Source organism: Filicampus tigris, chromosome 2 (genome assembly GCF_054856515.1).
Source record: "Filicampus tigris isolate MCC_2025a chromosome 2, RoL_Ftig_1.0, whole genome shotgun sequence".
Lineage (NCBI taxonomy): Eukaryota > Metazoa > Chordata > Actinopteri > Syngnathiformes > Syngnathidae > Filicampus > Filicampus tigris.
The window spans coordinates 4,804,245-4,832,145 of record NC_141218.1 but is presented as its reverse complement, the minus strand read 5'-3'; the positions used below and the strand labels follow the sequence as shown (position 1 = coordinate 4,832,145).

The following is a 27,901-nucleotide window of genomic DNA, read 5'->3' as shown; positions in this document are numbered from 1 at the left end:
GTTGCGAGCAATTGCAGGAAGCTCCCTGTACGGCGTTACAGGGGAAGTGCTTCTCAAAACCGGTCCCCAGACTCTCAGCAGTCTGCGAGAGTCAGCAACATTGCAAGGAAGGGAGTAGCTAGCGGAGCTTCGTTTGGATAAAAGTAGTGCTTTGCTGCCATCTTAGTGCCAAGGAACTATGATGAAGTGAGTCGAGGAGCCTCATTTACATATAAGTAGCGCTCTTCTCCCATCTTGTCAGCATCTTAGTGCCAAGCAACTATGTAGAGGTAAGTTGAGGAGCTCCATTTAGACCAGGGGTCACCAACCTTTCTGAAACCGAGAGCTACTTCTTGGGTACCGATTATGGGAAGGGCTACCAGTTAGATACGCACTATAGAATTTTCATTTACAGTACCTGAATACACCACGTTCGTGACCCCTGATTTAGACACAAGTAGTACTTTGTCACTATCTTGGTGCCAAGCAACTATGTTGAAATGGGTAGATGAGCTTCACTTAAGCAAAAATAGTCCCTTTCCACCGTCTTGTGGCATTTTAGTGCCAAGAGATGTTGTAGTAAGTTGAGTAGCACTACACAGTGCTACAGTACGGTGCACAGTAGTAGTACTTTATACAAGTAGTGCTTTGTTGCCATCTTCGCGCCAAGCAAGTTGGTACAGGAGCTTCATTTAGACAAAAGAAGTGCTTTGCCGCCATTTTGTTGCCAAGCAACTATATGTTGAAGTGAGCTGAGGAGCTTTATTTAGACAAAAGAAGTGCTTTGCCGCCATCTTAGTGCCAAGGAACTATGATGGAGTTGAGGAGCCTCATTTTGACAAAAGGAGCGCTTTGCCACCATTTTGTTGCCAAGCAACTGTATGTTGAAGTGAGTTGAGGAGCTTCATTTTGACATAAGTACGTGTAGTGCCTTTCTGCTATCTTGCGGCATTTCAGTCCCAATGAACCACGTTGAAGGACTTAGGAAGTACAAGCAAGCCGAGGAGCTTCATTTAGACAAAAAGTAGTGCATTGTCAGCTTCTTGTGCCAGCTTAATGCCAAGCAACTATGATGAGGTGAATTGAGGAACTCTATTCAGGAAAAAGTAGTGCTTTGCCACCTTCTTCTTAGTGCCAAGGAACTAGGTTGACATTAGTTGAGGAGCTTTAATTAGAGAAAAGCAGGAAATAGATATTAGGAGAACAATGTTTCACTTCATGTTACAAATGAATTTTTGTTGTTGTCCAAACAGGCAACTTATGGGTTGACCGTGGGGACAATTTCTCCTCCTCACACTTGAGTTGTGCTGTGTTGCCAGGCGAGGACGTCAATAGCCTCTGAGACGTGCTGCGGCGCTAATGCAACCTGGTCAAAGTAGCACATCGTGACTTCTGTGTACGAGAGAGGCGGCAGGCTGACCCGATGCTGGTCCCAAAACAAAATGTCATGCTCACACCCACAATCTCACTCTCACATACCCACAACAAGTCTTACACTCTCTCACACATTGTCGCTCTCACACAGTCACACATGCGCTCGCTCTCTCTCTCTCTCTCTCACACACACACACACACACACACACACACAGTGCCCCTAGCAAAGCGGGCAATTAAATAAAGCGAAGGCTGGCAGGAACAGGAAGCAGTTAGCGCTATTCGGTCGCCGCCGCTGACGCCAAGGTGACGTCGAGGTGAGCCGGCGCACCGAAAGGTTAACGACCGCGCTACTGACATTAGCGGCAGCGGTGAGCAAACATGTCCGCTGCCCTCCTTTCGCTTCCATCTGCACTCCCGACTTATGTAAGGTCTGCCTCTCTCTTGTCCTTGGAGGAGGAGGAGGAGAGTTTGAGTATTTTGATCATTCATCCAAAAGAGCCTTCAAGCTGTTTACTTTCATACTAAACATTAAACAAATAGAATTCCACTTTGTTTATTTCAAACAACATGGCTTAGCTTAAAGCGGAAGTCAACCCAAACATATTTTTTGTCAAGAATATGTTCCCAGCAGGCCCGCTAGTTGAAACACGGTATTCTGATTAATTTTGCGTTAAAACATTGACCTTATGTAAAATTCTAATATTGTTTATTGTAACACAGATTCATTGGCTTGCTTGTGTTTATTAAAAACCACACCGGAAGAAGACCTTCAAAAATGATCGCGTGGTAAATCGCAATTATAATTTTAGGGGAAAAAAAAGATCACAATCCGATTATTTTTCAAAATCACTTGGGTACAATATTATAGAGTGCTATTTTTCCTTATCAAAAACACAAAAATATATTTGGGGGGGGGGGGCGGGGACGTGGGGCGTACCCAATCATTTCAATGAGAAAAAATGATTTGAGTGTTTTGAGCTACGGTAGTGGTCGGAACAAACTTGTATCTCAAGGCAGTCATACAGACCCAATAACAGGTAAATATTTAAAGTGCAATCACATTATACTCCTTTACAATACAGCGATCATGATTCGCCATTTGCGAAATTTTCGGGGGAACCCAACTAACAACTACAAAAAATAAATAAATAAATTTTAAAAAAGGAGAAAAAAAAGAACCCCACCCCCCCGTTTCTCGACGGGACCAACTTGCATGGCGTCCGGCCAAACGTGGAATATTGACACCTGACGCGCACGCACCACGTAAGTAAAATAACAAACAAACAAACAAAGTCAAACCAGACGTGTCGCTTGTACGAGAGCTGGCTTGTTAGCGAGACGCTAATCAGCTTAGCGTTCACCGGAGAGAAGCTCTTTACGGACAGACACGGTTAGCGAGGCGGCTCGCTGATGCCCACAACACACACACACACACACACACACACGCACACCCACACAAGCACGCGCGCGCACAGATCAGCCCAGAGCCACTCGGACATGCAGACGATAGTGTGGATGATGGAGGGTTGGCTGGCAAAATAAGGAGGAGTGTGTGAAATGAGGGAGAACGGTCCCTCGATCGGGAACACCCCCCCCCTCCCCTATCCTACTATGCACTCAGTCACCTCCAGTGTTGGTGGGTGGCTGCACCCGGAGCTTTTGCAGAGGCCGGCACGCAGCCAAAATCGGCGCGCACAATCCACACTCTGTGGCCAAGATCAAGCCTAGACCAGCGACTGGCACCACGCCGCGCGCACACGCACACCAAGACACGCGCGTACACACACACACAGTCACACAGACTCACACGTGCACACACAATCTCCCACGAAAAGTCTCACTCGCTCACTAACGCACTCTCACCCTGTCTCATGCACGTACACACTCATGGGGGTGGAGGGGTGGTGGTGTTGTGAGTGAAAGTTTAGTCGGAATCGTCGACGGAAGCCCGTTTAAAATTAGACGCAGACCGGCCGTTAGACGGGCACTATTTTTATTTATTTATTTTTTTAACCCCGGGAAAAAAGGGCGAATGACGGACGAAGGACAACGAAAGGGTACCCTCGCTGCTGACGGATGACGAATGACGGACGCTCAATTTGTAGTAAAATGCACACTAATATACTTGCCCTCTCAGGCACTCTCTCACGATCACGCACACAAACGCTCTCTCACGCACTACCTGAGTCTCACACACAAACACTCAATTGGGCATTCTCGCACACACTCGGAACACTCAAAGCAATCACTCTCACACACACACACACACCGTCACACGCTTATATACACATTCTAGGGCTGCACAATACATCGAAAAAATGTGAAAATCGCAATCATGGCCTATGCTATGTGCATATCGCAAAGTCATGCAATAATTTCCCTCTGGAATTGTATTCCTTGTATCTGAATTTGACCAGTAGATGCAAACTTAAAATGTGCATTGCTGCCTAATGGTTGGGCATTAGTTGGGGCAATTGCAATTAATTAGCCCAAAACACATTGAGCTTTCTTATTTTGTTGCATGAAAAAAAAATCCTTAGGTACATGGTAAATATCGCAATGATATCAATATCGCTACAGTCATCATCCATATCGCACGTTTTTCCCAATATTGTGTAGCCCTAAAACACACACACTATCGCTCCCTCCCACACATTTACTCAGTCGCACTCGCAGTCACACACTCATGCACACTAACACGCTGGCGGGCTCACAGACTACACTCACTCTCTCACACAATCACAAAGACTCAGTCCACAGGAACAGATGTTCGCATGAACACATACACAAACACACAGTTTATATATATATATATATATATATATATATATATATAAAACAAATAAGAAAAATTAAGCATTTTCCTAAAAATAAAAAACACTAAAAACGAACAGACTTGCTCTAGAAACAAATTGAAATTGAATTTAAAAGACCAAAGTCAAAATGAAATAAAAGCCAACTATGTTGGACAAAAAAATCTGAAACTATTCTAACCCTGTTGCCCACTTGCCTTTTTCTTCTGCGTCAGCAGTTTTTCTCTCTCCCCCGCCCCAGAAACTCCGACTGCTTTCCTTTCCAAACCTTTTGTTGTGGAAAAGCCCATAAAAAGCACCTCAAGTGTTTGAGTTTCACTGACACAGCTCATTTTGACACAACAGATACAAATTGCTGCAAAATAAACATTTTGGGCGTCCATGCGAATGCAGTGTCAAGGCTTACAAAAGGCGGGGCAAAATTTAAAGGGGAGCATAGTTGAACCTTAGTGCAATAATAATGATAATTCAAATATTTTCACGCGGTTCACAGAGCGCGGGTGTGTTAGGGCTGGGTTGAAAACATAAAAATACTGATCTATTCATTTTCCTTTTCATAGCCCGATAGATTCATAAAACAATCATTTTACTACGTCTTTTTCACATCAATTCATGTGACTTCTCGTGCCACGTGAGATCTATTGCAATCTAATGCGCCAAGTCAGAGCAAGAAGTTTCTACTATTTGCAGCATTGCTTCTTCTGAGACTATCTTCCATATGAAAGTAAAACTGGTACTGCTCGAAATCCTGAACTGAATCGAAAATCAATCAACGTGAATCGTGAATGAAATCGATTTTGGAAATTTGAATCGATAGCCAGCCCTAGTGTGTGTGTGTCTAAACTTGCCGATAAAAACAGGTTGTAAGTGTGTGTGTGTGTGGCAGCTTGTTCATTCATTACAAAATGTGTGTGTGTGTGTGTGATCAAGTGAGATGAGCCCCAGCAGCCTTTAGATTGGCCTAATTGGACAGAGGTGCTGGACTGTAATGGGATGACGCTGCCATGGCGGTACACACAGATGACCTAATCCCCCCCCCCAAAAAACTCCGCCTTTTTATAGTGGGGATTATTACATACGCACGTGTGGTGTACGCACACAGCCTTGAACACTGGCCCAAAACCCAAACAGAGGCGAGCCTGCCCATTTCCCACCCAAACAGAGGCAGTCTGAGAGTTGAGCCAACTCAATCTACTCGAGTTGAACAAACAAAACTTATCTGACCTCCTGCTCGCAGTGTCTTATCTTAAAGGGGACATATTATGGAAAATTAACTTTTGAATGGGCTTGGATACAAACAGTGACGTCTCTGGAGTGGCTGTCCATACATCAAGCTGGGAAATTAAACAGCCAAGTGAACCATTCCAACGTCAAGTCATAATTCCACAGCATTTTCGACAAAAATGACATTCTCTATTCTAATTTGGCATCTCTGCGATGAAGTGCTGCCTCCGTGAGTGAAAATCCGATTGAATCGGTATGACCGCTTGTTTTACCCGGTGGTAATATGCTTACATTAGCAAGTAACATTACATTAGACTTTGCGCAAGTGTCATCAAGTGTCTGGACATGGAGGGGCTAACGGTCTCCAGAGTCTTCAAATTTATCTTTATTAAAAACACGCAAAAACGTGCTGGATTTTGGCAGATGGAATAAATTCATTCATTTTAGTGGACTGGATGTTACATGTTGTGCCCGAATGATTTATTGGCTGGCCAATTAATCAGCCAATATTAGCTCTTTTAAAATTGGCAGAAATCTGCAAAAAGAAAAAACAAAAAAACGCCAATTTTTGGCTTTTTTTTTTTAAAGGCAAAGTTTAAAGAAACATAATACCATTCCATCTTTTCCAACCCCCCTCCATTAAAAAAAAAAAAAAAATCTGCTGATTTTTGCAGATTTTTCTCTTTATTGTAAAGTGATATTATACACATATTAAAGGACAAATTCCTTTTAACTAATTGGCTTATTCGATTATCAGATTTTTTTTTTTTTTGTTGCCATATATCAGAATCGGCAACGGCAAAAAAGTCCATATCGGTCAGACTCGAGTTAAATGTACTGCAATTCTTTGTATGTTTTGACTGAAGAACGTTAGACAAAGTGGGAATGTTTTAAATCGACAAAGGATTGCATAATGTCTCCTTTTACTAAGTGGCAGAATTATGAGATTAAAAAAAACGGAAGCTCTACGCAGACTCCCATTTGTTACATAAGGCAGCCTGTTAGCCCCGTCTCCTTGCCGTTTACATATAGCTCATTACACGGTGCAAAGTAATCAAATAGTAGTTAGCCGTGCAATGTTACCGACAGTATATTGGCCGCTAAATCGTCGGAGCCGAGCAGATTTAAAGACATGCATGTAGAGCCATCTGAGGGGCGTGGGGCCGAAGTAGGGGGATCATGTACCGTCCACGTGGCCGCGGTTTACATAACGAGCTGTTAGCCTGACCTGGATTCCAAGGCCGGGGGGACACACCTGTCATCATAAACTATCTATACTGGCAGTGTGAGTGTGTTTTAAAGGAAAATGCATGCTTGCATGAATCCAGCCACCAATGGGGCTCGTGCACCGCATCATCACCGACGTCGTCATCCACCAATTTGGAGGCTGCGGCGAAATGTAAGCAAAGGCGTACCGGGAATTTCGGTACCGGTCCTGACGCCATTGATGAGGCGCCTTGCACTAGCCTTATTAGGCAAGTTTCATTCATTCATTCATTCATTCATTCATTCATTGCCTGTAAGTCAAGGAACGGAGGTACTGCGCAAATTCAAGAGTCTTCAGAGGACTTTAAAGGACAATAAAATTCACTTCACATGCAAAGTGTCTAGACAAGCAGGAGACAGGGAACACACATGCAGGCCATAGTGATCCAATTGGCCAGTTATGCAGCATGTGTTTTGTCCAATTAGCAGAGTGAACAGACGTGTCTCTGTGCACTGGGGACACTGCCATTGAGAATTTAAGGAAGGGCTGAGGCCAGGGGCAGGACTATTTAGTCAGGTAACAGTTGAGTTGAAACGATTATTCGCTGCATTGAAAATTTTCATCCCAAAGTAGTGTGACGAAAGAGTCTTAAAAAAGTGTGTGTGTGTGTGTGTGCGTGTGTGTCTGGGGTAGTGTGAAATGCGGTGCGCGCATAACCCCTCTAGATGGTTAAGACGGCAAATATTTGAAACAGCGGATAATAAAATTCCCTCATGTACTTTTCCTGGAGGAGATCGCAAACATCGCGGCTGATTTCATCCAGGCTTAGACCACTGCTATGTACGACACATGGTGCCCCCCTCAAACAAATAAAATTATATACACATATACATACATACATATATATATATATATATATATATATATATATATACATACAAACATATATACATTTGTGTTTTGCTGAGTTGGGATGTTTCCAAGGTTCATGAATGCATCGTACGGCGAGCGAGAGAAGCAGTGGAGAACGAAGAACAGAGCTGTTGTACTTTGTTTTTGGCTAAAAATACCGCTTGCTTTCTCGTCTATGAAACATTAAAAGATGCGTATTCGTTATTATGTTAGACGTGTTACCTGCAACATAGCCGCCAATCTCATGCAGCAATGTCGGCACACAACTTTGAGACTTATACACGTACCTTTCCCAACTGCGATTTTAACAGGAAAGCTAGAATGTTCCCAAATAGGAGACCGCAGTGTACGGGGGACCTTCGATTTCTGGCTTGTTTGCGTATGCCATTATAATGCCATTTATCCATGCGTTTATGATTTATCACGGCTTCTGGCGTCCTGGCTCCTCTTTTAGTGCCGCCGCCCTCCTCTCCCGCATGCAACAGTCAATAGCGCCCGTGCGTAAACTCGCGCTAATAAGTGGACCGAACCGAACACAAGTGGACCGAACCGAACATGCCATACCGAAACGTATTAATACACCCACGTGTACCGTTACACCCCTAATACATACATATATACATATATATATACACACACACACGCATATCCATAAATATATACATACATACAGTACATATACATACAGTATATATATACATACAGTATATATACATATACATACATATATACATACATACAGTATATACATGTATATATACACACGTGTGAACACGCGCTACACACGTGTGAACACGCGCTACATTCAAGTGGATGCCCGGAATTAGTCATGGGAATATTTGGCCGGCTAATGACGTGCTAGCAACAAACCAAAGTGAGTTTTCAAACTTGGACACCGGACGTGAGAGACGAACTAGCTTAGCGCTTACTAGGATGAGGCTAGTAGCGCTTACTAGGAAGAGGCTAGTAGCAATGTACGTAGATGGATTTAAAATGGGACCAAAGAGACATAACATTGTTTTGCTGTTGGCGAAGGTATATATGGTGCGGGATCCTGAAGGTTCAAGTAAATTATTTTAAACTAAAAGGGTTAACTTTTCCTTGTGTTGATATGTCAAGGCTGTGGATATGGCTTTGTAAACATATGATCACAATAAAGCGCTATATACTTTAAGTACCCTCCACTTACAATTTTGATCATATTGGACTTTTCATTTGTTGAACTCCGCAGTGTTTTTCGGCAAAGCACATTGAGTAACCCATTCGAGTTCATTTCAACATTGGGTGGCTAACATCAATACAAATAGTGAATTTGGATTTTTGTTGGGAGTCCAAGCTCCAACAATCATGCTTTGTTTCTGGATAAGATTCCTGTCATAAAAGCAGACGTAACATTTAAAACACATGACGACCAAGATAAGTCATTGAATCTAAGCATTTACAGTATCCTTTGTCTACGATCGCGACCTGCTCATTGACGTCATTCCGCCCGTTATGAGGCGTGTGAGATTAGAAAAATGCCTTGAAAGGATGGATTGTACGTAGTGAGAGAACAGAGGGGTCGGGGACTTCAAGACGGGCTAACTGTGTCATAGGGAGGGAATTTCAAAAATCCATCATATGAAGTCAAAGCCAAAGCCACAAACAGAATAATACAAGGTGGTAAACGTCAAGACACCAATCTGGAATTGTAAGCGAATTCGGGAGATCCCCGAGACTTTCACAAAGAATCATTTATTGGCGGAGGACGAGGAGGGTAAGTGGGATTCGGGAGATGAAAGAGGACGAGCGCAGTCCAAAGGCATGTGTGAGACTGTGTGAGTGAAACGCTGGCCCCATTTCACATTCACAGTCAATGTGTAACATTCTCCCCCGCCGCAGTGGCAGTCTGCAAGTTTTTCTATCTAAAGACACTCAATCCGTGCGGTCTGGAAGGGCGACGTATGGCAAACTTAGTCGGCACCCCCGGCCCCCTGCCTCCCTACGATTCGAGTCAAGGTACGAAATGTTTGCGGTGAATGCAAGCAAGGATGCAATTCAAAGCGGGGGCTCGCAGAGCCGCACGGCAAACAGCGAGGCTTGGCAGGGCGCAGCCATCACAAGAGCCCCACTGTGGAATGGTTAAGAAAGACGGCCGAGTGTTTTACTGATGCACATAAATCCTCACAGCAATTTAAATGCTCCTCTATCAGCTCTGCCTGCAGGCGCCAAGCCCCTAACAGGCCAATTCAGTGCAGACAGTGGCTAAAAAAGAATGTTTTGCTATTGGAGGCTTGGGGGGGTGGGGGGTGTTTGCCTCAAAGATTTTGAGGCCTTGTTTACCCCCCCGAAAGGAACATTTTTGGTATGCAAAGAGCATGAATTATTTTATATGCGCAAATTGCTCCTCAAAATTACATGAAGGGTTGCAAAAAAAAGGTCTGAATCGGAAAATTGGTTTTGATTTAAAAACTGTGAGTGGATCGAATCGAACTGAATGGTTCCACCATGAAATATACCATGAAGTGTATCAGACTTTGATAGGAGGGATGCACACTCCTAATATATATGTATAAAAACAAATCCCTTAGAAGAAAATGCCACATTTACCGTACCGACAAGTGCGTTCATATTGCAAAATGACAACAACAAACTCAATGCATCATACCCTCTTGAACTAGCAGCACCGCATCGAATCGGAATCCCACTGAATCGAATCGTTCCACTTTGAAATGAACAGTCCTTGAATCGTATCGCAGCCCATGTATCAAGATAGGCATTGAATCTTCTTTTATTGGGGAGAAGCAAAACCCTAGAAGGTTTGCATCTACCAAACATGAAAGTGCGCTAAACTACAATATCCACCAGGCCCCAAAAAATCCTCTAAATGCTCGTGTCACACTGCGGGATCACTGGTTCAACTCTGAGTGGGACGCTTGGATGGCAAGTCTGAATGCATCCTTTGTCTGCATACGGTGCTGCAGTGAGATGTTTGCGGCAGGAAAACAAAGGCTCAAGCCGAGCGGAAGCATAGGCGATTGTATTATGTATAGAACAACAATAAGGCTGCATGACTTCAGCGTCAAAAAGGGAAAAGCAGGCCTGCAACATTTCACAGGACAGCACATGATGTCACACAAAAACGGTACATATAAATTAGATATAAAAGTTACCTGTTCCCTCCTTATTTCCGTTCTGATGTGTCCGCAGCTCCTCGGACTTGTAGAAGTCAATGCTGGCATACGTGTTGACGCTGGAGCTGCTGCTGGCGCCAACTGCTGCAGCCCCTCCTCCGACCACAGAACTTGCACCCAGCACCGAAAAGAGGCGCGCAGATGCCTGGCTCCCCGGGGGTCCATCAAGGTTTAAATGGGGGCTCTCCTTGTTGGCCAGGTCCAAGTCTATGTAGTTAAGGCCTTGCTCTGCGGTGGGTGCTTGAATGGCAACGGGCTGCTGCTGCCCAGGAAGGGCTGACTGATTGAGGGCATCGGAGACAGCGCAATTGCGCCACGGCGTGCTTTCAAAGCCCTGCCGGCGAGTCCCGGGTTGTTCTGGGAAGAGTGAAGCTGTGGACGAAGAGGGGGTGGAAACAGGAGCGGAGAGGGAAGATGAGGCAAGAAAGCTTTCGGAGCAATGTCGTCTGCGTCCCTGGGGGTCAGCGCGGATAACTTTAGCTCCGTGGTCGGGGTTGGGCCCCGATTTGGCTAAAGGAAAGTCTAGACCCCGTGACGCAATGGAGAGTTCAGTCCTGGTTGGGGAAGGAGCTTTGGGTGAGACACCGGAGGACGACCTGGGAGCAGCATTGTTATTCAGGCCGAAGGCCATCACCGTGTAGTCCCCGCATGATGTGGGGGACTCCGACTCTGGGACAATCTCTCGGATTTTCCTTAGCGGTGCCTCTGTAATGGCTGCCATCTCTTCACGAGGGCCACTTGATCCGGCATCAGGGACTTTGGAAGCAAGAGCCAAAGTTGGAGGTGTGGGAGGGGTGTGGAAAGGAGGGAAAACGAGCGGGGTAAGGGGTGAGGGCGAAGGAGAAGGGCCCAGGTCCATGTTGACATATTCAGAAGCAGCTGGGGGAGTGATGGGGGCAGATGGGCTGTGGGATACGGGGATGAAATTGCCAAGACAAGACACAGGTCTGTGTTGAGGATGTTGGTTATGTGTACCATGAGGGTTTGAGGACCCATGCCTGAGGCCCCGGCCACGGCCTCCAGCAACCCCGGGCGTGTTGTTGTTCTCCCCCTTAAACTCAATACTGACATACTCGCCGGGGCTCTTAGGTTCAGGGGGCAAGGGGTTCTCACGGACCCTAGGAAGCGTGTTGGCCTTGGATACGTCAACAAACAAGCTCACAGGTCTGCTTCGAGAGTGGATACCGTGTTTTGGCAACCCAGGGGAGCCTCGTCGCTGCTGGAGCTTCGTTCCATCTTTAGACCCCCCACCCATGGCACTGGCTGCTCGTTCCTCACTTTCTCCGAGACTCTCGCTGCTGGCTGAGCTGGACGAGTATGAGGAGGACGAAAGCGACAGGTGCCGCCCCGCCATTGAACTGCTCGCGGCCGTTTGCTCCTGACGCCCGCCTATTGTCCGACCTCCACCCATTCCCCTACCACCACTCCCATTAGGCCTTCTTCCACGTCCGGGTCCATCGTCAAAGTGTCTGGAAGAGGGATTGTGCTTGTAAGACCGAGGGAGGGAATAGTAGGAGTACACCATCTTGGGGACTTGCTGTTGAGAACTGGTCTCCGAGTGACTGTGTTCTGATGGAGGGGGGCTCCCATTTACGGAGCGAGCACTGATAGGCGACATGTTCATGTAGTCACTACCTGCCCTGCTGTCTGCACTGCCACTGCCCACCCAAGCCCCCGAAGAGAGACCGCCACGTTGATCAGGCGAGCAGCTGCTATTGGGAGACATGATCATATAGCCATCAGAGGTGGGTGGAGGTCGGATCTGCTGTGGAGGGGACACACTGCTGTTAGGCGTCATGGCCATATAATCATCAGCAGGTTTAGGTTCAGAGTCCGGGACAGAAACGGCCAATGACTGGGACAGGGACACCGGAGGCTGAGTGACTCCAGGCAACATGGACATGTAGCCATTATCCACTCCTAAATCAACAACACCACCTGATCCCGCACCTGTTTCCCCTTTGAACTCTCCTGCCACATCTAAGTAACCCCCTCCCCCTCCTGACCCAGCACCCATGAGGGATTCCCTTAGCGTAGCGGAGGACGTGGATGAAAAAGACTCGCGGCTGGTGCTCCTCGACATAATAGCATAGTCAGCTGAGTCTTCCTCTGCTGGCTCCTCACCTCTGTGCTGACTCGGGACCAGCCTCTCCAAGGCCATAGGAGGTAAGGAGGCACGCTTGCTCAGCAACCTACGTTCCGCTTCACATTCCCGGCTAGAGGAACGGCGAAGCACTCTCCTTGTCTGAGCTTGGGAGCCACAGATTGGTGCTCCAGGTGCTGGCAAGGAGCTGGACGTCACGCTGCTTTGATTGCTGCCGCTATTGCCACTACTATGCTGGCCCATTAGAATGTAATTAGCTTCCTCCTCGCCAAGGGACTGGCTGCCAACACTACCAATGGAACTTCCAGCCAGGCTGGGGGAGACTAGCAGCGTCTGTTCCCCCGGACTGGAGCCATATTCATCTGAGGAGCCGTAGTCACTGGGTGAACCTGAGACAGAGGTGCAATGCATCGGGACACGGCTGTAGGGGCCGGTCCCTGCCCCGGGACCAGCACAAGATGCTATGCCCCCAAATTCCGATCCGTGCCCAGAGCTGGAGGACAAGCTTGGGGCTGGGGAGGGCGCTGGCGTGGAAATGGAGCGCATCAGACCAAGGGGCGTTTTAGCGGTCGAGGTGGGGGCCGAGCGAGTCGACTTTGACCTGAGGATCGGTGTGGTGGAACAAGAACCATTGGCTGAGGGACTGGAGCTGCGGACCCCTGTTAGGCCCTCCTCAACTTTGCTCCCATCACTGGCAGTGCGAGACCGCGGGAAGCTGTGTCGAGGGGTAGGAGAAGCGCTAGCACTGGTAACCCCTGTTCCACCGTTAGCTCCTACGGGAGGCTCGGTTCTGGGCCGGCGGGCGAAGCCCACCTGGCTGGGCGGAGGGTTGGAGTGGTGGCGGCGCGTGGGAACACTGATAGGGTTCGAGGCGGTTGCGCCTCCTCCTGGACCGGAGTTTGACTGAGATTTACTTCGCTGACGAAACTCCTCGCTAAGTGCCTTCATAGCCTCGAGCAAGGTTTCATGCATGTTTTGGGCAACCACTGAATCATCCACCTAGACATTTGGACAAAACACAAACATCACACACGCTTTTGTAGGTGACATTGCATAGACAATGGTTTTAACAATAATACAATGTGGTTCATCATTTTCAAGCTATAATTTTTCATGGATTTTAACAGTATACAGGTAAGTTCTAATTAAGAGTTCGCCACAACATGCCGGGCAGCACTGCGGTCTACCGGAAGAGTTTTGTCATATATATATATATATATAACAAAATATTTTATTTTATTTAGTTTTGTTATATATATACACAGTATTATTTGTATGTGTTGCTGCTCTGTAGGTGTTATTGTAGCAGTGTTTAGAAAGTTGGTACTTATTTAGCATAACATCTATGCTCATTTACATTAGCCTGTCGATTAGCATTAAGCTAGTGGCCTTCGGTAAGCAAAATGACATGGTTTGATTGAAAATGTTGGCGTTTAAATAATTCTCGTGTGTATTCTTTCTGGGTCAGTTTTACTGTAAACCTCAGCTGAGAGTGACAGAAACAGCTTGACAGAAAACTGTGAGAGCGAGAGACTTCCTTTCGGTTCCTCAAAGTACATCAATGCGATAGTCTCCCATTTGTTGACATTGAAAGAGTGAGAACAGGTGCTCAGGAATACTTCAAATGTGTTTAAAGCATATCGCAACGGTACAGGTATTAAAACATTTGTTTCTTTTATTTGATATGGTCTCTCTAAATTGCAGATTTTATACCACAACTGGGTCTTGAAAGGGGGTTCACTGTATCAGGTTTGGTTATTTTTGTGTTTCTTTAGATGATAGTGATGCTGGTGTACTTTAAACATGAATGGGACTGGAGATGAAAGACTTACCTGCATCCAGAACTCGCCTGGGCCTGTCACAGCAGAGCGGCCAACCTCAACAAAGAAGAAATTTTCAGAGTGCCCACAGCGCCGAACATTCATGAGCTGCAGTACCACAGCTGCGGCATCGGAGTTGAGCTTGACAAAGTTGATCGTCTTGTCAGTCAGGCAGAGGCGGTAGATGCCCACCAGGTTTTTGGCCTGACCCAGACCTTTGGGCCAGACTTTCACCTGCCACACTTCTTTGAAGGCCGGCCCAGGGTTGGGGACACCGTAGTCCCCAGAAGCTCCTTTATCAGAGGGGTTCTTACCTAAAGAGCACAGGACAGAAATGCGGGCTTGCTTTAGATTGAACCGTGGGAAGCAACTTAGCGCTGATATGAACACCGCCACTATTTACCACGCTTTGTTTTAAACGCTGTACCGCAACTTTTCAGATTTTCAACCAGATACGAGTGCAAAGTGAGCATGCACGAGCTTGTGTGACCGGCTCTGTACCTGCGGGCTTCATACCTAGGGGGTCTCGTTTGACAACCGCACACATACACCCGGACGCGCAAACACAAGTGCACATACCAGCGAGGAAAAAGTCAACTGCTGACGAAGTGAGGTAAAGACAACAATGATGAACAGTTCTGGGAGGAGGGGAGAAAACCTAAGTAAACCAACCCTTAATGTTGGAATGTCTTTAAAAAAAAAAAAGGTCTTTAAATGTCTGGGAAGGTCTTAAAACCATTGAGTGGAAGATTCAAAAGGCTCCGCTCACTTTGTCAACTTGTAAAAATCTGTCTTTTCATTAGCACCGGCAGCCCATTCATCCTTTGTGCGCGTCCACAAAGTGGCTGTTATTGAGGAGAAAGCCCTTGATGACTTATTTCAACAATGAGCAACATTTGGATGCTTAGTTGCTGCTCACTCATCGGAAGCAGGAAATATGGCTTTCTGGTTTCTTTTACTTGTAACCGAAAAGGACCACACATCTGTTGATTCAAGAGCTCTGATTGAAAGAACACCTTGACTCACGCATGCGTGTGGGCCAGTGTTACACCACATATCCAAACAGGTCTCCTCAAAACAAAGCATTCCACAGTAACTCACGTGTTGTGGCATTGTAAAAGAGATATAAATTAAACCAAATCAGGTTTCTAAGTGGTGTTGTTTCAAAGATAGAATACGTTTGAATTTGAGCGATTGGCTATGTCCGGTTAGCCAAAGGTTTGTTAGCTTATTTCTCTCTCAAAAGGAGGTTTAGAACAAAAGTGGTGTTGTCTTCTGGACTTTTAGTTTCTATTTCCAACTAAATTCCAAAGAAAATCTGAGAGGTGAAGTGAAGATTCTTGGTTCAATTTATATGGAATGACCTGTATGAAGTTCTAGTTCCAGCCCTCAGGTGTTCAATTTTACTAGCCTGTTAGCTTGGTCTGACTATTGGACACACGCACAGACAGTTTGTAATCTTTTCAAGATTTGTCAAAAATGTTTTTTGCTTCTTTTAAAACTAACATTTGAACAAATTCACAAATTCTTAACTAACTAACTAACTAACTAACGGAGTCCTTGTCACTTATAAAAAATGTCCACTGATTCCTGTTTTTCATATCAATATCAGTTTGTTTGCAAAATGCACGGGTTGGAAGACAACTTCAATAAGATTTTTTATATATATTCTCAGTGCAGCGGAACCTTTCTTAAATTAATAACAATACAGTCTTTCTACAGTCAATTTGTCACTATGGTCAGCAGAGGGTATCTCCACTACTTAAGATCAAAATTACATCAGTAATTTGCTCCGTTGGAGTTAGTGAGCACCTATTTCGGAAATTAAAATGATGAATGAAGTAATCTAGTACACAAAAAAAATACAATCTTCAAGTGTCGATTAAGGCCTGTATGGATTTTTTGCACACTGATGCAGGTTTCAATATTTGAGTAAAATTACAATAATGGATTGATTTAAAAAATAAATATGTCTTTTTGGTCCATTAATGCTTACAAAAATAAAGATAGCAATTACAGGCAGAAGATTTGACTATTTTAAAATACTACTAAATGCCATTAGCATTTGTTTAAATTTACAACAGAGAAAAATCAGCAAAAATCTGATGTTTTGAATGCTTAATTTTGTACTGTGAATGAATACAGAACCACCCAAAAAATAAAAAAATCTACAGATTTTTGCTAACTTTAAAAAGACCAAATATCAGCGAATTAAATCGGCCGGCCGATTAATTGGTCGGGCCGTAGTGTCGAGTCTACAATGAAACCAATTTTACAAACAAACATTTAATAATGCCGTTTTCATGGCTTTTAACTGGCCAATTTAAAACATTTACGTTCCCAATTCGCCCAACGACAACCAAGACGCCCGACGACGCACAGCGGATGCCCCATTAGCCAGGCTTCCGCCGTTACTTCTGGCTGTGCCAAAGAACCGGAGGAGCCTTTACAAGTTCAAAGCCGACCTCGCATAGATGCTGTGCCGAGAGCCAGTGGAGTCTTGTGGCTTCTTTGTCGTGCGTGTATGAACACGCACGCACCCTACACACTGCGTTAGATGACTCACTCAAGGCCATGCGTGGCTGTTTTGTGCTTCTCTCAGTGTTCCTCCATTAAGATTTACAACAGGAAGGAGTTGATAGTTGGGGGATTTTTTTTTTTCTGAGAAGGGAGCAAGGGAATGGGGGCTTTACGGCAGATTGCAAAAAGATATCAGCGACTGTAAAAACAAAACGTGTGAGAACAAAACGATTTCAAATGTTAAGTCGGAGTGCTAATTAGGGTTTAGCATCGTTTTCATCTGGAGAGGCCACACACAAAGTGTTTGTTTCGAGAAGGATACAACTTTAAACTTTACACACACACAAACACGCGCACACACATTTTCATCTGGAGGCCATTCAGGGTCACCCCCAAAAAAGAAGCATGAAGTACAGTACATAAGGGCTGAACAACTCATCAAATTCAAATCGACAATACAATTTTCAAATCGCAAAAGCAACAATTTTGAAAAGAAATCATTTGTTTGCTTGATTCCAGTCGGTCGGTAAGCTTTATTTTTTCTATATGGATAATGATAATGATAATCATGAAACATGAAAAGTTGAAGTGATACACCCACAGATGTGTTTGCTGTAATCTGATTTCGTAAGATAAGTCTAATTGTAATTAAAGTCAAATAATGCTAACGCTCGGTTGTGTTTGTTGAAAAATACACGGCAAGGGGACCTTGAATAAAACTCATTGCATAGTAAATCGCAATATCGGGGGAGGGATCACAATTGTTTTTTTTATTTTTTGCAAACTGATTCAGCTCTACTTTAGACACTCACACATTTTCATCCAGAGGCCACTCAGGCTTGCAAAAATAAAATAAAATCTCAAAAGCTACAGCACAGTCGATCAGAATCCATCCTCACTTGGTTGCGTAACGCAAGAATTGATCCTTGGTGGAGTCATCTGAATTATGGAGCACCTCTGCCTTTCCTCTCTCTGGGGGGTGTCTTCCCGGCAGTCTACAAAGGCGGCAGGAAAGCACTAGTTTTATGCAGCAGAAAGGCTGCATGAAACGTACGGGGAGGGCTCAAGGTACAGCATGAAAAAGCATTTGCCTTGAGCCTGCTGCCGCCGCAGCGACAACCTTGGGGTGCATCTGATTTGTCTTCCTCCAAGGCGACTGACTGAACTCCTTTACAAAAGTGATTCTCAAAGGGTGTTATGTAGACCACTAGCCGTAAAAAAAAGCACTCTAGTCGATACTGTAATATTGTACTGTATAAAAACATAGGGTACTGACGTAATGTAATACAATCGAAAAGAATTATTTGCCACATTGCTGTATCAGTTAAATGGCCAATGTGCTGCTGCCCGCCTTGGCCAGCCGTGGGCAGTAGAGTATAGACGAGCCAGCTCGTCTCAGCTCCTCACAGAGGAAAAAGAAAATATGACTGTGAGTAGGGCTCCACAATATAAAAAAATATCGATATCGCGACAACGGCCTATGCAACATTCCTATCGCAAAGACCTGTAGTAATTGTGTAATGAAATTGTATGCTTTTATCTGAATTTGAGAAGTCAGACGCAAACTCAAATGCACATCGCTATCCAATAGTTGAACATTAGCTAGGGAAATTACAATTAATTAGCTAAGCATTGAATTACCTTATTTTTCCGTCTGAAAACAAATGTACGACTTTCATTAGATAATAAAAATGTCATTTCTTTAGGTACATGTTAAATATCGCAATAAAATCGATAGCTATACGTATTCAACACCCAAATCGCATTTTGCATGTTTTTCCAATATCGCGCAGCACTAACTATGAATATTATTTTCAATGCCGCATTGCCTTGCTGTTCAAATATCAGTTGTTTGAACGGTTGTATACGAGTTTCCCATTATGTGTTAGCATTAGCATTAAGCTAGAGGACCAAAAGCTAAAATAAGTGACTGTTTTAATACAATACAAGGGTTTTAAATACACAATGTTTATTTCTCAGTAAGACTGAACAGTTAATCAATGTTGTCATAGTTTAAGCTTAAAATACTTCAGGTGTTTAGTAAATTAATACATTTAATTGAAGTACAAAAAAAAAACTGTTGCTCATATTAGTTCATTCTTGATGTACTTTTTCATCCAAATGTATGAGACCGAAATGTATGTATAATAAAACTAATATTGCTTATTTCTATACAGATTTAATTCTTGCTTGTGTTTGTTAAAAAACATATGAGAAGACGACCCTGAAAAAATATTCGCATATTAAATAGAATATTGGGGAAAAAATTCATCACAATTACATTATTTAATAAAAAAAAAAAACAAAGTTCAGCCCTAATTCTCAAACGAGGACCTGATACGCTGCTGTATTTTGATACTTCATAATTGTACTTAGAGAGCTGAGTAAATTTTTTTTGGTGGTACTTGATGTACAACGTGCCCCGTTACAAACCACGAAAGCAAGCAAGCAAAAAAAAAAAAGTGTCTACATTGCCACAATTAGGTTAGGACTCGATAGGCCGGTTGCAATTCATTTTTCACTGTTTGCTCAATAGTCCAAGACGATTCCAATTTATGGCATTATAGAATCCCTTTCTCATAGCCAGCATCCTGTAAATCAATGCAGTCGGCTCCTCGTATTTCCAACGCGTGACCTCATTGCCGTAGCACGCCGTGATGCTTTTCCACGCCGCAAAGACTTTTTTTTTCCCCCCAGCTACCTCCACACTCTTACCCCGCCCACCCTCAATTCGGGCTTTGTACTTTTCCCAGGGCCGTCATGTGTGCCCCCTTTCCTCGTTTCAACCTCGCCACTTCCTCAAGCTTCAACCCAGCCGTACGGTGCGTAATCCATCCATCCGGGCCCGCACTGGAGAACACGACGCTTCCCCACTCCGGAGCCGCCATCTGCCCACGGTTAAACTCGCATGTGTTCCCAGTTATCCCGACTGCCAGAAAAGGAGGCATTTAAGGATGGGACACACACAAAAAAAATAAACACCAAGAGAACCTCAAACTACTGGCGCGCGTCTCCCACTTGCTGGTTAGCCTGGTGTTGAGGTAGTAAACAGAGCGACCGGGAACAGAACGTTCCCGCATTCTTTGACAGAGCAGCTCGAGTCTGTAAAAATACTGTACCAACAAAATAAAACCAGGAGGGAATTGAATAGGGCTGAACAATTCATCAAATTAAAATCGACATTGCAGTGGAGTAGAATGTAATTTTCAAATTGCAAACGCTGTCATTTGGAGGGGAAAAAAAACGCAAAAAAATAAAATAAAAAATGCATGGGAAGAGGACCTTAACAAAATAATCGCATAACGAATCGCCATCACACACCCAAAAAAAAAAAAATCACAATTCGATTATTTTTCAAAACCTTTTTTTTTTTTTTTGTGGAGGGGGAGGATGCGGCAATTCAGGAATCAGGTTATCCAGTTCCTCAGCGCCGAGTGAGTGAATATTTCATGTCCCCTAATTTTTAAGTTGAGCTTTGCTGCGGAAGGAAAAAAAAATTTAAAAAAATGGAGCATTCGAATGAAATATAGAAAGCTGCGCATTCACGGCTTTGCGTGGACACATCCAAGAAATGGAGCGCATTCTCTTGCATCCCAGAGGAGATGTGAGGAAATAGAGGGAACGGGCCCAGTAATGTAAAGCTGATCCATTTGGGGCCATTTCCTGACCGCTACGACCACAGAGCTCATGTGCGCCATCAACAATAATCGATACAGTAAAAGCTTCGGATGCATTTAAATGAGACACGATGGAACATGTCAGCATGGGACGAGAGCGCCTAGCATGTCTGCCTAACAATTCTGAGGTCCTGCGTTTGAATCTCAGCTGGAGTGGACTTTGTATGAAGTAGATTGTTTTTCCTCGGGAATGGTGGTTTCTTGTTGACCAAATCAAAGAAAAAGATTTTCCACATATTTACCATATCAAGTCATAATGACAGGTTTAACAAATACGAGAAAAGTGTTTTTTATACCAAAATTAATACATTTAAAATGACCCCCAAAAGGTCATGTATGAAATCAAATGACAAAAACAAACGGCATTTTGACTATAATAAGAGTTAATGTGAGTTATTTTTGTAAACATAAGCTGCGATTTCAATTCGATTTTTTTTTTTTTTTAAAACATTTATTTTATTTCGTTTGAGATATTTTTAGTTTTCATTAACTAAAATAATCTTGGGCAGCACATATGGTACATTGTACTTTTTACAATCGTATTTTTTTTTATTGTACTTTGTACTTTCACAATTAAAAAAAAAACAAAAGGATATAATAACCAAGGAAGAAGCGTTTTGCTTTTGCCATTTTTCCTGAGTTGACTTGAATACGTTGAGTACTTAAGTGCAGTCCACATGTTTACACATATACGCAGATTTGTTTGCTTTATTGTTGTGATCGGATTTATGACTTACTGATTTGATAGACTAATTTATTGCTTTGTATTTGTTTTAAAAAAATGGGAAAATAAAAAAATAAAAAAATCACATATTAATTCGCAATCGCAGTTCTGAGTGAAAAAAAAAAAAAAAATCACAATCGAGATTATTTTAACAAATCTTTCAGCCCAACTTGTAAATTAAGGTCCCGCTGTCATTCATGCAGTGGAGTGGCTTTCCAGACCTACTTTTCAAGCACTAAAATGTCTGCAACGCTATCAAGCAAAAACACGCACATCCCCTACAGGTGCTCCGCCCTTGCGCTCAGGTCAAAGCCAAAAGATAAGCAGAGCTGTGTTGAGTTTTGCCGAATGCACAGATTAGCCAACGGGCAGCGTTAGCGTCAGCTAAGTGGGGCTCGTTTGGTGTGGAAGAGCAGCCCGGGAAGCCAATAATAACTCGGAAGACTTCTTGCGGTGGCTTTTTCGGGACAAAGCCCGTACTGTGCCACCAGCAGCGGATACTCGAGACAGCAATTAGGGCCTAATTAGGGGGATGAGCACCGCTTAGCATGGCTTAACGCCGAATCGGGCTATATAGATCTCATTGGCTCATGCAGGCAAGGCAGCATAGAAAGACAGCAGTTTGATCACTGGCCCCTCTGCACAAAAGAAAAAGGACAGTTCACCAGGGACAATCTGAAATGCTTCATGTGTGTGTAATGTTAATTAATGTCGGAAAAGTGTTATGAATTGTCACCAAAATTCACATGCGCTTCTCTACTCAATGCCCACTTCAAATCTCTGGAAAATATCAAAACAATCGCCACAGGAACAGCATCTTGGATTTTATGGACTTGAAGCGTTTTCATCATTAAGCGGCGTTCGTCTGTTTTGAGGAAGACGTTCTGTCCATAAAATACAAAATATTGGTGTGATCAGTTTGATATTTTCTGAAACTGATGTGGGCACAGGTAGAGATGGCCACATTGAAAGACTGATTGTAGTTAGCTTTTTTTTTGACAGAGAGGAAAACACTTGACTCTAATTTATTGCATTCAATATTTTCAGACGCATGAGTAGAGATGTTTTTGTCAACGATTGTTCATAGTTAGACTGTCCCTTTTTACCACATCTATAGCTTTTACATGCCATGGTAGCATACTTTTATACTCTTTGATAGACTGATATATATGATAAGAAATAGAAACATTTCGATTATCCCATCGATTAATCGGATACAAATGGATGTTGTATTATCAAACACAATAAAGGTCAGGAAGTATTTTTGTCCACTTGGTGTCACCATCCTCACATTCTACTGTCGCATTTGTGATTTTCACTGTGTGTTTCTTTAAAAGGCGGGGCCTGGCCTGGTGAGTGACGTGGGCGGCAGTGAATGACAGTAGTATAGAACTGAGCTGAATGATTTTGAAAAATAATGTAATTGCGATTCTCTCCCCCCCTTCAATATTGCGATTGTGATTTAAAATGTGATTATTTTCATATTGTCCTCTTTGCATGCATTTTTCAACAAAGCAAGCAATACATTAATCTGTATTAGAATAAACAATATCAGATTTATTATACATAAGTTTTGTGGTCCTATAGGTTAGCCTTACGTTAAAATAAAGGCAAATGTACTATGAATTAATATGGAAGACAGTTTATCTCCGACAAATATAGCTGTTAACTAACTAAACAATGACTTACAGTCTGTTCAGCCCGACTGGTGAGTGACGTGGGCGTCAGCGAATGAGAGCGAAGAGCTGGCTGGCTGTTAACTGGCTTGCCAGTGTAATTGTGCTTCTTACATGTTTTTTTTCTTACAGTTTGTTCAATAAAGCGATTGAAAGTACACAGAGTTACTCAATTAATCGTCGCCACCCTAGCGGGGACGTCAGGCGAGCTTCAAAGGAAAGTGATGTGACGTCTGGAGAGCAGCTGATTCGCTGCTTAGCCAAGCGGCAACGCAAATGCAACAAGATCAATTTTCGGAACCCTCAAACACTTGTAACAACACTTCCATGCTGCCAACACAGCAGCGACATACACCAGCCTCCGTCGGTGTGTAGATACAATTTCCGTCTTGTTTATAGCCGGCGCTGCAGCTCCAAATTTGGACGCTGCTATTTGGTTTTATGGAGGTCAACAATTCCTGAGGTAATGCCAGAGCCGCGGGGGCAATTTTCCTGGCAAACGGCAAGCGCGAGGCCGCACCTCCGCCCTGTTCTGTCGAGGTTTAGCCTTTACACACTCCACTGACTCCTAATAGCTGAACAAATAGCCGCCTTCAATACTGATACTGTACTCGTTGCCCGAAAGGGTCTTACTGGACTCAGCTGAATAAATAACCGCGATCCGCGTATCGGCCCGTGCGGCAGCGCACTCGTGTTTGTGTAATTAGCCTCCGCTCGAGGAGATCCTATGTGATACCGGGCGCTTCCTGGGTCGCTTCAGGCGGCTTTCCCGGGATCCAGTCAGGCACGATACGGGACGACATCCAAAGTTGTGCACGATGTTGCAAACACAATCACAAGTCTGCACTTTGGTCCCCACCAGGGTTACAATAGTTTTGCTGGGATTTTTCATGAGGGAGAGGTTTGATTCCATTTTGACTTTTGTTTTATTTTGTTCCGAAAATGCTTCGTTTTAGTTACATTTTTATTTTTGTAAGACAGGGTAACACAAAAAAACGGGAACTTTTAACAATCCAATACAACTAAGAGTGATGGAAGAAAATGATTTGATTCATAGTAATATAAGCCTTAAAACATGCCATTTAAGAAACAATGATGGAATTTTCATTTCTTAAAGATTATGTCCTGTAGATGGCATCCTCCTGTAAGAATGCATTCAAAAATTAAATTTTTTGGGGTCACCCTGTACATGGAGCATTTGTCAAGTGCTAATAATAATAATAATAATAAAAAAAGGTCAATAGGCACTACTAACATTCTAATCATAGTCAACAACAGATTGAACACAAACCGTGCGGCAACGTGTCATATATTTTTTATCCTCTGCGAAGAACGACTATTATTAGTGCCGTACCGATGAATGACCTGAGAGGAGTTGAGACATCCCCATGAAGAGTATATCCGTCTGTGTGTCTACTGCCCCCAAGTGGCCGAGAAAGGCACACCAGAAAGCGCAGCACAAAGAGCGGACATCCATTGAGCCCGATTATCGGGATGTGAATTTTGGAACGCGCAACAATTTTAGATGGCGCAAGGGTGCCTGGAGCAGTCTGGTGTTTACTGCGCTGTGCTGCAAATTCAGAATCGCCCCTGGCGGCGCCTGATCATTTCAAACTTTAATCCAAAGCTGCGATTTCACCTGAAGCGCACCACTATTGCCCGCTGGAATTGTGGCTGCCAAATCCTGCCACGCTTTGAAAAGAGCCTCTCACAGCAGCGAGTGCACTGAGGGTGCGGCTCCAGGCAGAACAGTGCAGCATCTTTTGGCTGCGGGCCCCTCCGAGCTCTCAGTCTGCAAAGCTGTGAATTTTTCAAGTAGGGGACAAGTTCTTCACTGTACTAACGGCTGTGCGGCACATACCAGAGGCCGGTTATAAGCGCCAGCAATCCTGAAACAGAGTTCAGCGTGTTTGCCACTTTCGGCAGCGGTCAGCCATGACCTTTTTCACTCCTCGAAGAGCCACTGTCATCAGGGTGTGTGTTGTTTGTTTGTCTTTTTTTCCACCCACCCTTTCGAAGACGCTCCCGTGCATGAGCAGCAGCAGCAGCAGCAGCACAACACAAAACGGAGGCTGTGGGGCATGGCCCGACACCAGTTTCACCAATTGACAGAAAATTTGGTGGGCATGTCTATCATAAGAAAATGCACAAAAATGTTTCAAGGACCCATGCCTTAAGGCGAACAGGCAGTCAACCATTTTGAGGCGAATGCCATGAAAAAGGGTCCTAAAAAGTTTTACAAAATTAGCCCGTCGCGAACATCACCATTCGACATGAAATTTGGCCAATATTTCTATCATAACAAAACACACGAAAAAGTCTCAAAGACCCATACCCGTTTGCGTTAGCCATTTTAGATTCAGTTTATTGTCAGCGATTTTACCAGGTGGCCACAATGCGTCTCCACACACATTCCGCAGAGGCTCGCAGAAACATGCTAAATGCTCGGCAAGTGCGACTTGCACATAAACACAATTGTGTTAAGACAAAGTCTCAACGCTCAGGTGCTTCACCGCCAACGCTAATCAGCCGCTTTATGTAACAGAGCAGCAGGTCATGTGTGAGCAGCACCTTGAACTCTTGGGATCTTGTTTGCCCAGATTGCGTCACCAACTCCGAGAGGCGAGGCGAGGAGAGGCAAGGCAAGGCGAGAGAAGGTCGAACAGGTGAGCATGGAGTGGATGCACTCTGCACCGTCACTCCAACAGCTGTGTTTACACAGCGGGCCGATAGACGCCGATTGTGGAATGTGAACATTTGGCCCACTTGTGAGCACTTCAGGCACCATTAAGACGCACCAATCTGCGGGAGGAAAACTGAAACTTCTTCTTGGGCATCAGTGCATGTGCAGATAGTGCAATGTCTGCATGTGCACAAGTTTTTGGAACCCAATTGCACCCAATTCAAGGATATGTGTTATTTTATATTGTTTCATAGTAGTTTTTTTGTTGTTGTTTTGTTTTTTTGGACCTTTTTTTAGTTATAGTAATTCATGCCAGAACCGTGGGCAGATGACAGAAAAAAATGTTTTTTACAAATATGAATGAACAAAAACTGGCTCCAGGCAAAGGCATGGTGCTCAAGCACCACAAGAGTCAATCTGTGCATGTGCCTGTGAGAAACTATATGCTGATTTCTAGAGAAAAAAAAAAAAAGTCAAAAAACAGAATAAAAAAAACTGGGTCTTGAACATGATGTTATTCTCCGACGTAAACAAGTTGAAAATATCACCCGAGCGGTCCCAAACTCTCCCAGATGACAGAAACCACAAACACAAAATAACATGCTTCCACTCTCCCTACAAAAATCTGTGATGCTGCTTTCCTGGCATGGATATAAAAAATAAATAAAAAAACTCCTCAAGCACTCAGTAAAGCACGCACGCTACTGATGGTCCCTGCAGCCGCTGCCTGCCACGTTTGCCTCCGCGCGTTTGCGTGTGCGTGTGTGTGTATGCGTGCGTGCGTACTGACTTTTGCACTGCAGGTCCACCATGGCCTGGTACCAGTCGTCCTGGTCGGCTTCGTTTTCGGCGGCGACGGCGAAGCTCTCGGCTCGCGTGTACAGGACGATCATATGCTTGTTCTTGGAGTCGGCCCGCTTGTTGATGTTGAAGCAGGTCTCCAGCAGCACGGCCTTCTTCGGGACGGGGGCCTTGCCGCGGAATTTCTTCTCGCTCTCGTAGTACTCCAGGCGGGCAGCGCCGCGTTCCGAGCCAGAGCGCAGCACGAAGTAGCGCCGGTGCATGGACTTGTGCTTGCGGAGGTAGCCGCTTTTGCGCACGTCCTCGCCGTTGTCCGCCGCCTGGCCGTCCATCGTGTCCCCCGCCACCAGCGCCTCCCAGCCGGGCGACGCGTCGTATCCTCGCGGCGAGCTGACGGAGCTCATTCAAACATCTCCCGGCTCCCCCCACTCGGCCATGTGAGCTTGGAGTGGCGCCCCCACCACCTCCGATGCGAGTCTTGTTTACGTCCCAAGCGTCTCCTCCTCACGCTTCGCGCGCGAAACTTTCGCACTGCACCCCGCTATGACTTACTACGAATGCAATTTGAAGGCATTTCGAGCGGGTGTCCACCCCGCCGCCTTGGTTCTGCGTCCGCGGCGATCCACTACTGTGGGACTGTCACTCAACTCAAGTGAGCACGACTCAACTCAACACGACGCGACGCGATGTCCTAGTAGTACTCTGAAACGCGGTGCGTTCATGGACCTCGGCGTGAGCTCGGAGAACATAGAATTCCGATGCGTCGTCGCTGTTTAAAGATTGAATAAGTTGCGCAAGACATCATGTCTATTGTCAAGTTTTGTCAAAAGCATTGTCAAAAGGGTTATCCGTTTGATAATTTTGCACTATGCAAAAAACAGATTCTTTTTTATTTACTTTCATTGTACATCGTGGCGGAAAACACATTATATGTGACATGTTGTTTTTGTAAGACAAAGTTAAAACTCGTCATAAAAATAGTCAACTGATGTACCTGGAAATTTTACCAGAGTAGCGAAATACTTTCCACAAATGTCCCTCGACACACGATGTACTCGTAGTACAATGGAACGCGGTGCGTTCACAGAACTCGGCGTGAGCTTTGAGTAGACAACACAACACTCAATTGCGTGTAGCTGACTAGCTGTGGTTGAACGAGTAAAACATAAGTAACGCGAAAGTACCCTCAGTCCAGTAAAAGTAGAAGACAC

The 27,901-nt window shown here is 44.5% G+C and overlaps 1 protein-coding gene across 2 annotated transcripts in view; it reads right to left on the bottom strand.

The window, feature by feature from the left end:
* The window catches only part of LOC147150984 (insulin receptor substrate 1-B), a 37,735-nt gene extending 10,321 nt beyond the window's left edge, over positions 1-27,414 (bottom strand). The window contains exons 1-4 of one of the 2 annotated variants that reach the window (XM_086016976.1): positions 26,680-27,414; positions 14,622-14,923; positions 10,665-13,788; positions 20-1,345 (exon numbers count right to left, since the gene is read on the bottom strand). In XM_086016976.1, coding sequence (XP_085873102.1) covers positions 1,308-1,345; positions 10,665-13,788; positions 14,622-14,923; positions 26,680-27,094 — 3,879 coding nt within the window. In that variant the 5' untranslated portion in view covers positions 27,095-27,414 and the 3' untranslated portion in view covers positions 20-1,307. Of the gene's footprint in view, positions 1-19; positions 1,346-10,664; positions 13,789-14,621; positions 14,924-26,679 lie in introns of those variants that run through there. The other variant, XM_086016983.1, reaches the window with a different exon arrangement.
* Positions 27,415-27,901: the final 487 nt, after the last annotated feature.